This window comes from Haemorhous mexicanus, chromosome 4, assembly GCF_027477595.1.
Source record: "Haemorhous mexicanus isolate bHaeMex1 chromosome 4, bHaeMex1.pri, whole genome shotgun sequence".
In the NCBI taxonomy this organism is placed as follows: Eukaryota; Metazoa; Chordata; class Aves; order Passeriformes; family Fringillidae; genus Haemorhous; species Haemorhous mexicanus.
Window position 1 is genome coordinate 13,340,334 of NC_082344.1, and position 14,935 is coordinate 13,355,268.

Genomic DNA, 14,935 nt, shown 5'->3' on the forward strand with positions numbered 1-14,935 from the left:
GTAGCTTGAAGTTTCACTTGGAAGAATATGAGTCTGTGTGTGTATCTGTGCATTGAAATAAAGTGTGTCCGTGTGAAATTTTGTTTTGTGGTATTAAATATAAGGGACTATAACCATTAGAGTGTCGCATTTTTTGTATAACCAAAAAATGTGACACTCTAGTAAACTTGAATGAAAATTTCAGCTCTAATATGGTTATTTTTGTTGTTCACCAGGAGGTTTTAAATATTGCAGATGTATTGTTTGTAAAATAATTCCTGGTAATTAGCTCCTCCAGGTTTCCCATGTCTCCCAGACCGGATTCAGTTCATAGCACAACTTCCAGCAGTGACTCGCATGACAGTGAAGAGAATTATGTATCCATGAACCCAAATCAGTCCACTGAAGACCCAGTATGTAAAATCTACATCTTAACTACTCTCTTCCTGTGCAGTCCTTACTTTTAAATCATGCAAACACAGCTCCTTCACTCAAGATCACTCCCTTTATACTTCTAGATCAACAGAATGATAAAAAAATCTCCATAGCAAAGCTGTAATTTTGGTAGGATTTCACTGAAGAAAATGGTTGATATACATTGTATATCTATTATATAAAACAGTATACAACATGACTTTTTTTCTACCTCTTTCCTAGAATCTGTCCCCTCTTTACAATTGTTTGTCCTTGGGCTATGTACGAGTTCAGTATTATGACATGAAGGGAAATAAACTGTCCTAGGACCTCTGAGACATGCTTAAAAAAACTGTATTAAAAGGACAGGAAATGTAGAAGGAACAGGGGAAAAAAAACGATTGATATTTGTATACATTCTATGAAAATTGAACCATGTGTATTTTATTAGGCGTCTTTCAAAGAAGAAGATAAAAGGAGTCTTTGTGTATTAAATGTCTGTATTTTTTCCCCTTTTAGGAGGTTTTCTGAGATAATGAAGCTTCAGATACTCAGCATGGAGTGCAGCTAGTTAGGAAAAGTTAATGATGCACACTGTGGTTTTTCTTTGGTGAGGGGAAGGAGAGAGAGAAAAAGAAGACTCAATAGCAGTAGTTTTAAGGAAGACAATAGCAGTAGACCTAGGCCTAAACTAAAATGTAGTTTAGAATATGCATAAAGCACTGGAGGAAACCTGTATCTTGAGCTCAGCTTTTCGTCTAGTCATGGAATGGTTTGGATTGAAAGGGACCTTACAGATCATCTTGTTCTAACATCCCATGCCATGGTCAGGGTCAGTCTAGTAGACCGGGTTGTTCAAAGCCCCATCCAGTCAGTTCAGTGCACTCATATGTTTGAGTTGTTAGTAGGGGATACAGCAGTATTTTTCATCTTGAAATCATTTATGTATGACCTTCTTTGGGGAGGGCCTATCTAGCACCTTTTTTGTTCTGTTTGTGTGTCTGCCTTCTTATATGGCATGTGCTGGCCCATCTCACTGCCCCTGGGCTCTCCTCTCACAAAGCTTTTCACTTTCCTGTCCCCTGCTGTTCTGGATGCCCTCCCAGCTTCCTCCAGTATCCCTGCCCCCCAGCTCACCACTGCTACCTCTGGATGCTTCATCCCAGGTCCCTCTCATGCCAGTCCCTGTGGGAGATAGTGGAGTGCAGGCTCCAGAGCCTGCAGAGCGCCCCAAATTGTGCCTTATGCCGTGCCTGTTGTGCTTCCCAGGGGAAAAGTACTAAGCACAGGGGAACTGCTGATGTTAATTCTTAGCTCCTCTTTTGCAAGGGCCATTGGTAAGTAATGGGTGATGTCCCATTTCACAGGTGCAAGAAACATCCTGTATTACACCAGAGATTAGCCCCACCCAAGCCCACAGTTCTTCCTGCACAAAATCACAGATCAATCTGGGTGTTTCTGTTGAATCTTAAGGCTGTTCCAAGGTCTTAACTTCCTTACCAAGATGGTACAATTAATCCTCCAGCACATTAATATCTTCTGTTTGCTTGCACCAGTCCTCTTTTAAGGTTATTCAACAGATTTCCTTTCTGTTTCATTTGCGTGTAATAAAGTTTCTGTTTCCTAATGCATATGTTCTGCCTGCTTAGTTTGTTTGAAATAACAGATTATTTTTTGTTTAATGAGTAACAGCTTTTAAAATTTATCCTGGAAACATTGATACAAAATCTGATTTTTGTATCTTTAATACACAGAAATTTGTTCTGAGAATTTGAGCAACGAAAATGAACTTCATATTAGTTGTTTGTGTTTGTCCTTGTTACCACTTAATGTTGAATGAGCTGGACAGTAGAGATATAATAGATAACTTCAGTTTAAAAAGCCCAGTCTGTTTTGCTTTAGCACATAAAATATTTTACTTCCTAAAGAACTAGAACATTTCTGCATATTTTACGGCCTTTGTTTTAAAAATTGACTTTTTGAGAATTTTTACTTGTTCCAACTCTATCTTAGCAAGGAATCTGTATTTCTTAATCTTTTTCTGTCATCAGCTTTGAAGCATCTTGTTTGATGTCATACTTATGGGGTTTTTTTAATAAAATCAGCAATATTCTGCTTTTTCTTTCAAGTTGCTCTCAGCCTTACCCTTCTGTCTTTCCTTCTGCCTTCTTCTTCATTTTTTGCTGACTGCTGCCCTCTATCTTCCTGTTTTTTCTTTATCTTTTAGAGAAGAGTCCTTCTATTGTACTGTTCCTATAACACCTGTTAAGAGGGAGGGATCAGGCTGGGAGAGGACAGAGGAGGTGAGGTTGTAAAAGTCTGGGCTAACTGAAATTTAGGTGTATACAATGCAACTTCAGTTCGGGCAGCCCTACACATATTTTCCAAAGTTTAAATATTTTTATCCTGTCAGTTGAACAATACTCTTTGATTTTCACCTTAATCATGATGACTTTTGAATGAAATGTAAAAAATTCATTTTTAGATTTGCCACTACTGTCAAGCAGAAATTATTGTAGGTATTTAACAAAAATTGAGGGAAATAGAAAATTTGTGCTTAAGTAATGCTAAATTTGAGATATAATAATTGCATTTAAAAAGAATAAAATACGATCTGTTCTTATTTCATTATATGAAGAGGACATGAAGTGGAAAACACAGATGGGTTTGGTGGCAACCCTAAATTTGTGGGGGTGGTTTTTGACTTTTTTCCTCCCTTTGGGTTTTGACTCTGTCCCATTTTAGACATAGAATGTATCCCCTTGCCATACAGGGTCAATGAAATTTGCATGATTTAAGTGATTGCAATAATAAATGATTCCTTAACCTTTTAGATTTTGGCAGTTTGTAGTAAGCATGTTTGATAATGTGGACCACTAGTTTGTACATTTGTAGCTGAGGTTGTTTATACTATGATTTCAGAATTTGTTTGGAAGCACTAGCCTTGATGGAGGAAGCAGCCCTATGGTAAAACCTAAAGGAGATAAACAAGTGGAATATTTAGATCTGGACTTGGATTCAGGAAAGTCTACCCCACCTCGTAAGGTAAGCAGTAGTTCAGCCCTTGCTTTTCTGCTCTCAGGAGTTCAAAATTGCCTTCAGTAAGATCTCTTAATGGTCATTTCTCAAATGATTAATGGAGAGACAGTGTTGGACCTTTCAGAGAAACCAGTGCTTGTTCTGTGTCTATTTGGGACACCTACTTGCTTTTTTGTTGTTAATTTACTTGAACTTGTTTCTCACTGTTCCCAGAAAAAGAACAGTGGCTCAGGCAGCAGTGTGGCAGATGAGAGAGTTGATTACGTTGTGGTGGACCAGCAGAAAACGCTGGCTCTGAAGAGCACGCGTGAGGCATGGACTGATGGCAGACAGTCTACGGAGTCCGAAACACCCACGAAAAGTGTGAAGTGAAAACACTGCTTTGTATTTGAAGAATGGAAAGAAGTGAATTTTGAAGAATCACAGAACCACAATGGCAGTGTTGTTCAGCTGCACAGTACCTGATTCCCTGGGGTGGGAATCAGTTCCTCACTGAATAGGTTGGAAGCCAAAAGACAATGAATGTATCAGAGGAACTTTAAGATCATGAATTGGCTCTGTGGTGTCTGGAAAAATCACAGCATGTAAATAATCTGTAAAATAATATTACTTAAGTTTCAGAAAACCTTTTGTTCTGTAGTTAACACATTTGTAGTATTACTGTGTTTATGCACTTTTTCAGTTACAATGTTGGTTCAAGTATTCACAGTTACTATACCTTACTGTCTAATTCATCTGGAGAATTCTTTTTTCCTTACACTACTATTCCTCACAATTTTAGGTTAATTAAGCTACATGTAGAAATGGAAATTAATATTTGAACTTCATTTTAACAACTCAAAATTGATTTTGCAGAAATACTTTTGCAATTGAATAATCTACTTGAAATGCCGAGAGACAAGCGTTAGTTACATACTTGTTTATATTTAATACATACAAAATTGTTTGGAAGTCTACAGGTTACCTTCCTAACAAAAAATAGCTGTGAGTTAATAATAATGAACTGTACTCGGTTTAGACCTAAAATCCTGCCTTATATGTTAGTTGTTAGTGGTGGAACTTCTATTGTATTTTATTAATGACAGTGTTCTGTGTTCAATGGGTGAAGATTCTGCAGGGTGGGATCTTACACTTTCAAAGACTGAATAATTAAATGTCAAGTAAGCCTGCAAACCACTGATGGCATGCAGTAATATTGTGATCTCATACTTATTAACAAAAAAATAACCTTTATATTATTTACACAAGGTAGAGTATATAAATCAGGTACGTACCAAGCACTGTTGTGCTAATACACTGATCAGGTTTAGACAATGAGCTTTAGTTTTATACTGTTTAGAAGTTCTAATGTCAGTTTTCCATTCAAGATTAATGGGACAGTTTGACATTCACTTTTTTTAGTACTAGCAAAATACTGTGATTTTGAATTAGACATTAACTCAAATGGAAATACTATGTTTTAACACCATAGTGCCCTTCTTTTGAGCTCTATTTTACTTTAATCTCCTGCTTGGCCTTATATTTAAATCCCTATGCAACTGATATTTTATATCTCTGTTTTTAAAAATTTGATAATATACTTAAATGATCCCCTTGTAAACCACTTGTTGCTCTTTCCTGGTACAGGATTTTAAACTCTATATACTGTGATCCTTTATTTTACTATGCCAGTTCCAAGTAATAATCTGCCTTGGTTTAGAAACATTTTTTTGTTATATGGAAGAAGATAGAATTCTTTAAATACATGAATGAGTTAGGTCTAGATAGAAAAATTGCTAACACTTTTGTTTAAAGCAAATGCCCTCAATTAAGTGGTTGGTTTCATTTTCCTGCCCAATTGGGTTTTTTTTTGTCCAGATCATTTAAAAATTGAGCTTAAAGCTGCATTGTTTTCTGGCATGTTGGCCTTCATACTGTGCCTAATCTATCATTGGTTGTTTCTCTCCCCTCACAGCCACAATCTAGTATGTAAATTATCTTCTTCTTAACAAAGGTTCTTTTTAAATTAGTAATATTTTGATGTTTTGAGTGTTCATTTTAAAAAAAGAAACTAAACACAGTGACTTTTGAGGTGAATTTTAAATAAATCAAGTTGTTCTGTTTTGGTGTGTAAACTCTGTCCTACAAAGCAGCAAATGGATGTCAGTGTGTCTGGGAAGGTGCCTGGATACCAACCACATTTTTTCAGAATTGTAGATGTACAGCTAGAACAATTTTTAACTTGGATCTCTGATTTAAAACTCTGTGCCAAGAAGCCAAATAATGTGAATTCCCACTCTTCTGGGAGCCAGGAAAAAATCAGTCTCCTAAGCCAGCCTCTCTTGCTGAGTTAGTGATAGGAGATGGATTTGCTCTAATTTTGCTGATATCAGTCCTTGATTTACAGATTACACTTACTCTTTCTTCATTTAAAATTTGGCAGAATTCACCAGATTATTTGTTATTATGATGAGAGATTTGTTATTATGATGTTATTATGTTATTGTTATGAGAATCCACTCTTAATTTCTAGGCTTTTCCCCTTTCTTTTGTTAAGGAAAACAGGAGTTCCCACACTGTACAGACAGTGTAACATTTTCTAAGTAGAGCCTACAATTTTTCTTTAATTAGATTTCTAAGCAGTTTCCTCCCCCATATTCCATTCTTACATTTTCCATACTTACATGCTGTCTATGGTATGTTCAGAATCAGAGGAGTGATTTTAACTTCTGATGATACATTTCATTTTCACCAGGGAAGCTGCACGGGCTTCATAGTGCAAATCTGTCTGAGCTCTTGGATGGTCTAAGGATATGAATATAAAATTGAAAAAGTGTCTCCTAAAGTTGTAGGTGATAGAAAGCAAGTGAAACTGATATCAGCCCTGTGTCACTTCCAGTTACTAGATTTGTGAGGACACTCTAGTTGGAGGCAAGCTGGTGGAAATTCAAGCAGATACTGGTGCAGAAGTAGCTTGTCAATGTTGCTTGTCAAGTGTTCTTTTTTCAAATAGGTAAGTTTTCTCTTGTTTTGCTCAAACTCTATGTTACCAGTTGCAGTTTGTTGTATGTGTCATTTTAAATTGCAAATATATATATTCAATATGTCTTTTACAAGTATACAACACCTTGCTCCTAAAAATCGAAAGAAAACTTGGTGCCTTGTACTCTAAGATTGACTTGAGAGGTGATTTGGCATCATTCCGTGGTGTGATCTGAACATTTCTTTATCTGCTAAGTACCAATAGCCACACTTTTACACACTGCGATATAATCACTATTACCTCATGAAGTGCAGGTGCAAACACAGCTGCTCTGTTCCACTAGAACTTCGTAATGTGACATGGAAAAAGGTGAAAATGTGGTGATTAGTGGTTTTTTTTACTAATATTTGTATTTATGTAAAAAAACAATAACAAACCATTCATGTATGACAGTTGTGACATAGTGCCACACCTAGGGAGTACAGGCAAATTACAGTATGGCTGTTTTGATTAAGTAATTTAGAATTTATTGCTTCTTGTCGCTAATTAGGGAGTGATGGGCACCTCTGTAGCTTTTACAGTGCACTATGAGCCAAGCAAGATTTTAATCACAGTGAAATTTAAGTTTAGCTATTACTGCAGCAGTAAATTTGTGTGTGTGTGTGTGTGTGTGTGTGTGTGTACATGTATATGCATATATATGTGTGTATATACACACACATACACACACACACACACACACACACATATATATATATCTATATATCTATATATATCTATATATATATATATATATGTAGTACTTTTGCAAAAGCACTTTGGAAACTTAGCAGCCCTGGAGAGCAGTTCCATTCCCTCCTTAGCTATAGAGGTTTGTGTCATGAAAAGTGAATGGACATTTATTTGCTCAAGGAGAAGATACTGCCGTACAATATCAGTGTGCAATTTGGACAGCAATAGTGTCACTTCATCTGTTGAAATATTTTATACCTGTAGTTCTTAAGAAGCTCAGCACTATCCACAGGTGAACTTAAATTTCAAGATTATCCTCCATATTTCCTAATCTGCTCTTGATCTCTGTATTGCACCAAACTGCTTCTTAAATGTTGATTTCTTGTTGTTTTATTTCTTGGGAATATTAATATGGCGATGACCACAAAAAAAAGGTGCTTGTCTAGCAGTTATTGTAATAAGTGTTCCACAAAAACATTGTGTTGATTGGGTGTAGATGAACCAAATCCCAGACAATGAGGTTTCTGGATTTTGCCCTAACTGAATGAACATTTTGAGTTCAGCTCTCAGCCTGACAAGGTGCAGAGTATGATACAAAGAAAAGGTGTTGAGAGAGTTATGAACAATATCTTTGACATTTTAAGTTTTCCAGAATATGTTTATGGTTCTGCAGCCCTGATGTTAATTTTCAGTAGCAAAAGCAGGAGGAGAACAGGTATTGGATGCATGACCAGCTGAAAGGTTTTTGCTATCTCGTTGTTAAGTAAACAGAACTAGACTGTTCTGGTGCCAGTGGTTTTCTTTCTAGATGGTCTAGAAAAGAAGATTTTCATGTTTCATTTGAAAGGGATGATCTGTTTGCTTCAGCTTTTTTATAAGCAGGTTAGCTGAAGTGTACAGTTGTATAATCTGCTGTGCACACACATAAAATGTTTAATTTTATATGCTAAAATGGAATAGAATAAAATCCTGTACAGTTTAGAACATAAAGCACCAAGTTGGAAAAATGGAGATTCTCAAAGTTTTCCTGCAATTATAAAGCCAGCACTTGTAGTAATCATCATAATTGGCTCTTGAAAATTCTCCAGGATCTCTCATCACTGTCAAGCCTTTTCCTAGTAAGTTGCATCTGCAGTGAAATAAAAAGAAAATGTGTGTCACATTTTCAGAAAGGGCAATCCTAATAAGATTTTATTAAATGCTCTTTGAGGTCCTGGGTTTAATGTGTGGGGGGGGGGGCTTGCACAAGGTACCCAGACAGCTTGATTGTTTTAATCAGAAGGCCAGAAGAGGAGGAAAATATAAATATGCCTTATTTTCCCTGAATTCGTTCCAGACTTTAAAATATGTAAGTTTTCATATTTTTATGTGCTTTTTAGGGAATATACTTTAGAGGAAGGAATCGCTACTTGCTTCTGTGCATTTTTGCTGGTTTTTGCACAATTATAAACTGTGCAGACTAGCTGAAAGTTTAAGGTTTTTTTCCTTTCTATTTTGTGTTAGAGGTGAAGGATGCAGACCTGTGAGTTTGGGGATGCCTCAGACTGGCCTGCTGGTGTACCTCAGAGTCTGGAGTTAATTGCATCAAAACAGTGATTCAACCCTCTGCTGAGATGATCTTCATAGTAATACCTATAAATCATGGTGTGTATATTTAATTAATTTTTTAATTAATCATAATCGAAACCTAAACATTGGAAACAAATAGTGTTCAGAGTTAAGGTCCCTAATATCCAGTTAGGCATAGAGCAGCATTTGAAAAGGCATTATGTGTAACAGGGTTCAAATTCCCCAGGCACACAGATCCATTTACAATCTTTTGAGGAGCAGAATTTCATATTCAAGGCACTGCTGTCCTCTTTAAGTAAGTGAAAGTTCCAAGAACTTTTTCAAAATCTAATTTCTACTCAATTATATGAATATAAGTTTAGGAATTGAATTTGAAAAACACACCTTGTGTTATAACTATGGTTTTTTTCCTCCTTAAATGTCTTAAGAATCATCACTTCCTGAAAGAAGTGATATGATTCTTAAGACATTTTTGCCTTTAGTTCTACTCACTGACAGCCCAATATGAGGAAGCATAAAATAGACTTGGCCCTTGAACTTTTTAAAAAGATGGAAAAAAGTAAAGGAGCCACCCAGGACCAGGATTTTGCCTCTGATCTCCTCATACACTATATGGTGCAGCTGCCCCCAATTCCAGTGCTCAGTTTAGAAGTTGGGACACAGATCCTGTGGCCAGTATCAGGGAAGTACCAACAAGCTCTGAAAAAAGTGGTTTGCTTAAAAACAATATCAAGAGTTCAAGCAAAACTTTAGTTTTGGAGAGGGCTGGTGGGTTTGTTTTCTCTGTGTAAAATGAATAGGATAATATTTAGGATTGTGATGCAAGTATACTCAGTACCACCCTTTGGGAGCTATGCTTTATCTCAATATGAATATTATTGTTCACTCCATTTTTTGGGTATCTGTGGTCTGTATTTTTGTACAGCATTTGGTATACCAGGAAAAGGGCTGTCTTTAAAGTCTGGGATCAAGAATCAGAAAACGTTGGCTCCCAACAACGTTTTAAGGTTAAGGATAAATTTCCAATGGATAGTTCTAAGATCTTGAGATTTTCCTTTAGTAGGTGCATTGTGCATAAGGATGGAAACTTGAAATTAAGCAAGCAGTTATTGTTCTGTAAATGGGATATTGTTCTGTTTTTAAAAAAGCCCAAACAAAACTTTTTTAAAAAATAAATTATTTAAAATTATCCATTCTGCACACGCAATGTCAGACTTTTCTCTTAGTAGTTTTTACCTCCCCTGCATCATAATGATCTGAATAAAGGCTGTTACATTTTCTCCAGGACACATAGTTCTTTGGTGAAGTCTTACTTTGATTTCCTGTGTATTTTTGACATGAATTTTCTCCCAACTATTCTCTTTAATTAAAGGAGGGTTGAAAACCAATTTACTTTTATAAAAGCTGCTCTGTTTTTTGTGAGCGAGCAGAAGGTTTTTTTAATGTAGAAAATCTCTGTTATGATTTAGAATAGTCACTACTGCAGAAAGGAATTCAGACGATGTATACAAAGCAGTAACTCCAAAGCAGTGACTATAGGCTAATACAAAAAGCATATTCATGTCTAAAACCAAAGGCTCAGGAAATACATGTGGCACAAAACAACCACAATCCACAGCACACATGAGGGTTCATCATTTTTCCAATAAAAGCTGTTTTGGAAGCCCTGTATGTCCTATCTATTCTGATACTATAGTTACAGGTAAGTAGATATTTATCAATGTTAAGTGTCAAAGTGTTTTGCAAAGTCTTTCATGACTATTTAAGTATCTAAACACTATGGGAAAACTGGCCTAGATGACAACTGAGTGGAAACATAGCAGCATAAGAAAAGCAAGGTAACCATGAAAATCCGATTAAGATGCCATGGCAGAGGCATCAATATATGAAATTTGAGTGTAGAGGCAGATGGATACTTGTGTATATGTGGAATTCAACTGGAACTATTACTGAAGGGATAAAATGTAGTTAAAATAGAAAAATTAAAGTATTATATCTTCCTTAAAAAAACTCTTTAGATTTATCCCTATCTTTCACTGAAGGTCTATATCCAACTTCTTAAAGTCCTTTTTTGCTCTAAGAATAACAGCAGCAGGAGGAAATCTTGATGATGTCAAAGGTCTTTCCCAACCTAGTTAATTCTGTGATTCTGTAAGTCAGATGGCTTAACTGCTGTGCCAATACATGGAGGTAAGTTTTCCAAAAGAGTCTTTCCTTGCCCTGTCTCACTCTGGTTGCAGTACTGTAAGGTGAGGAGTAAGCTTCATGAAAGGAAACAGGGCCAGGGCAGAACCTGGTTGCTGAGAGGGAGGAGAACCCGGAGTTTTGAAAAGGATCTGTGTGTGTAATAAAGTGTTTGTGCATTACTTTTTATACTAAAATGTATTTTACATATTGAAAAAATATATATGTTTGCCTTTTGGTGGAGCCTTTTCAGTCATAGCAGCAAAGAAATAAAATCTAAAAGCATTTTATTAATTCTGGGGTTTTTTCTGTGAAAGTGCTGCTTGTTACAGAATCTCCATTCTTCGAGGATTTCTGTAATGAGTATCAGCAGTTGACTCAATATGGGGTCTTTTTTTTTTTTTTTTTTTTGCATGGGTAAATTTTATCGATCAAAGGGCCTGTATTAAGATGGACACAAGGAGAGTCTGATATCTGCATGCCACGTTGCTGTTACCAAATATTCACTGGTTTGTGGTTGGGCACAATTTGAAAGACTTTTGGTCTTCATATGTCACTATTTTTGTAGTCTTCTTTTTGAAGATACACACAGAGCAGGCTTACAGTTTGTTTAAGCACAGCAGATGAAGTCTGGGCTATTTATTTTCTGTGGAAGTTTAATTTTACCAGGATAGCTACACTAATTTGAACAATCTCAATGTCATCTTCATGATACTCAAAGAGCACATGGATGAAATTTATACACCTACATATGTTAAACTCTAAGAAGTTTCCATTCCATTGAGGAATCTACTGAAATTAATATATGGTATTGTTAGCATGTGTTGGGTTTTTTTTTTTTTTTGGGTGGGGGGGATGGGTGTTTTTAATACTGGAAATCAATGCGTTGACAGTTTTGATGAAGCTGATGACAGTGACCTTTGCTGATGGGCAGAGGGTTTAGGGGTTTTTGTTTTGTTTTGAGGGTTTTTTTTGTTTTTCATTTGTTTGTTTGTTTTAACAGATGTAGCCTGAGTTTAATGGCTTCTTTGACTGTTGATCGTGTGTGTGTGTGTGTGTGTGTGTGTGTGTGTGTGTGTACACCACCTCTTGCCTGCAGCACTGTTAATCTGAGTCTAGAAGAAAAGTGACAGTGACAGAAGTGATAGTTTGAAACACGTCTAATTGTATTTACTCTTGGTGGGATAGTCCAGCTCCACATCAGCCTTGTGAGGAAGTAGAAAAACTGGCAGTATCTCATCTCATGTGGGTCATATCTTGCTTTGGCATTGTAAACTAAAAAAAACTGACAATTCCCCCCTAATATCTGAACACAAACCAAGTTCTCACCCCTCTCTTACCTTCTTGAACCCAAATTGATGTCTCATGGAGCAACCACAAACAACTCTATTTCACTCCTTTTGTTTTCCAAATTTTGGGAAGATTTACAGTTTTGATACATGTTCAGCAATGCGTATTAGCATAATTGCTACACAGCTAATAATATCAGAGTTGATTTTACTTGTGGTGTTTTAATTTCTTGTTTAACAAGGAGTCATCTAAAGAATAATTAATTAAAGTTATGATTGCTCAACTAAGCAACAAAGTTGCAAGATGTGTCACCCGAGAGATTTGACATAAATCTGTAATTAAACAGCTCTTTACTAACTTCATAAGCATGTTAGCAATTAGTTATCACTGCTGTTGGGTACTGGCTGAGGGGGGATTTCTTGCTTTATTGTGCATTTGACCATAATGTAGGTGTTCAACACATCAGTAACCTTTGTCATGAACTTCTTTATGCCATTGGTTGCTTTCAGTTTAAGGTCTTCATATTTGGGCTCCATATGGTTCATGAAGATTTTCATGTCAACTTGGAAAGTCCTCTTTCCTGCGTTGGTTGGGGTGTTTCTTTGGAGGGGGGGTGGTTTGGTCTGGTTTGGTTGTTGTTGTTGGGTGGGGTTTTGTTTCAGTTTTGGTTTTCTGGGTTTTTTTTGCATAGTCTTCTGTTCTGCTTTCAGGACTTCAGAAAACTCAAAAATAAATTTAGAACCTTTTAACTTTTGGCAAGATTTTTTTTTTTTTCAATTATTTTGTCTGTTGAAGTAGAGGTGAATGTTCACCTTTGCTGATACCAAGCACACAAATATCTCAACACCCCCATAGCCTGGCGTGGTGCTGGGGGGCCAAGAATCGATGAGATTTGGATGGAGGTTGTGCTTTTCTCCCTTCCCCATCAAACCAGATCCTACCTGTCAGTTTTAGTCTAAGAGATGGTGTCATAGGTGCTGAAATATACTCATTGCTCTTCCCAAACACCTGACTTCTTCCCAAGGGCCTTCTAACCCATTTTCCTTCACCAGTGATTCTCTATGTGTGGTTTTGTTTGTGTGCTTTGTAGGGGAGGTAAAAGAATGAAAAATGGGAAAGGGGGAGTATAGCTCCCCCCCCCACCATGACCTACACTCCTCACCACAGAGAGAGCACTGCATTATCTGGAGCAGCTCTGGGAGAGGGGACAGGAGCTGAGACACAGCAGGTGGACACAAAATTATGCTGGAAGAGTAGAGCTGGCTAAAATAACACAGTTATTTTAATTTGTAATTTGCTGCTGTGTGTATTTAAAAAGTTCAAGCTGTGTCCCAGAATGGAGAGAATAGCATTTAGCAAAGCTCAGGGACTAAGTTTTCATCTGTGATAAGAGATGACAACGAGGAGTGGGAAAATATGTCAATAAATTTGTGATTAGCTGAGAAATCCTATTCTAGGAAAACTGAGATTTTCAGGGAATTTATTATCCTGCGTAGTTCTGGCAGAAACAGAGTGACGGCATCTTTTGGAAATGTCAAAGCTAATGATTTTAACTTCAAAAAACTATTAAAGGATTGTAATAAAAGACAATGGAATGAAGGTTGTAATAATTGTCATGAAGATGGTCTGTTTTGCTGCTACATTCCAGGTTACAGTTGTTTCTCAGGATGTGGAAGATGCAGCTTCACAAACTTGTGGAGTGCACTCAGTGGCTGCATCTGTGCTGAAAACACGTGAATATTTCTGGAATACCTACAGGTGTGACAAATCTGCAGGAGAAGACATGTAGAGCAATTCAGATGATGTGGAGAACGTGGCTGTCCACACTGTGAACCAGTCAGGGGACTTTTGCTTCTGACTAGGTCAGGTCTGGCCCTTTGGAAAGCCTCTGTTAGCACCTGGAGGGCAATAGTAGTGCTCTTAAGCAGATTTTCCTGTTCAGTTTCATCCTATTCCGTGCACTCTGGGGTTCTGGGATGCACGTTCTGGTAGGTGGCACCTGGCAGGTTATCAGTGAGGAGGTGCACTCCTCCCATGAGCAAAAGCCGGTGCAGGTGTAGATCTGCTCAGTCACATCCTAAAGCAAGGGGGCTGCAGCCCACGATGCTTCAAGCTGGGAGCAGACACTGTTGTTGTATTCAGGTGGTTACAAAACTGTACTTCTGTACCTACAAACTTGGTCTGGCTCCATTAACCTGAACAAGTGAGAGCAGGGAACTTGAGAGGGTGGCTCTGTGTGACACCCTTTCCGTGAATGTTCAAGTCCCTCTACCCAGAGCGCATGGAGAAGTGAGAAGCCCATGCAGCAACCTGAAGCTGCCTCATCAGTAACTTACTGTATGGCACACTGCTGTCTCCTGCTTTAACCACACCCCCTGCTGCTCCCGCCTGGTGGTGCCGGAGCCGTGAGGAGGCATGGGTGTGGGGGGAGGGCTGCTGCTGGGCTCCAGCCAGAGCATGGCTTCACCTCCTCAGGTGATTCTTGAGCCTTTCCTGGAGGGCTGTGAAGATGGTGAAGGGCCTTGAGGGGAATCCATGTGAGGAGCGACTGAGGTCACTGGGTCTGTTCAGCTTGTAGGAGACTGAGGGGAGACCCATTGCAGCTATAGATTGAGGGGAAGAGGAGGGGCAAGCACTGAGCTCTTCTCTGTGGTGACAGTGACAGGACCCCGAGGGAACGGCCTGAAGTTGTGTTGGGGAAGTTTGGATTTGTGAAAAACGCCAATCACTTGTTTTAAAATTTTTAAAAGTTTAATAGTAATAAAA

At 37.7% G+C, this 14,935-nt stretch overlaps 1 protein-coding gene across 6 annotated transcripts in view; it reads left to right on the top strand.

The window, feature by feature from the left end:
* GAB1 (GRB2 associated binding protein 1) overlaps positions 1 to 9,884 on the top strand; it is a 99,807-nt gene extending 89,923 nt beyond the window's left edge. For all 6 annotated transcript variants that reach the window (XM_059843845.1, XM_059843848.1, XM_059843849.1 and 3 more), the window contains 3 exons: positions 269 to 392; positions 3,316 to 3,438; positions 3,646 to 9,884. In XM_059843845.1, the coding sequence (XP_059699828.1) occupies positions 269 to 392; positions 3,316 to 3,438; positions 3,646 to 3,804 (406 nt within the window). In that variant the 3' untranslated portion in view covers positions 3,805 to 9,884. The remainder of the gene's footprint in view (positions 1 to 268; positions 393 to 3,315; positions 3,439 to 3,645) is intronic.
* Positions 9,885 to 14,935: the final 5,051 nt, after the last annotated feature.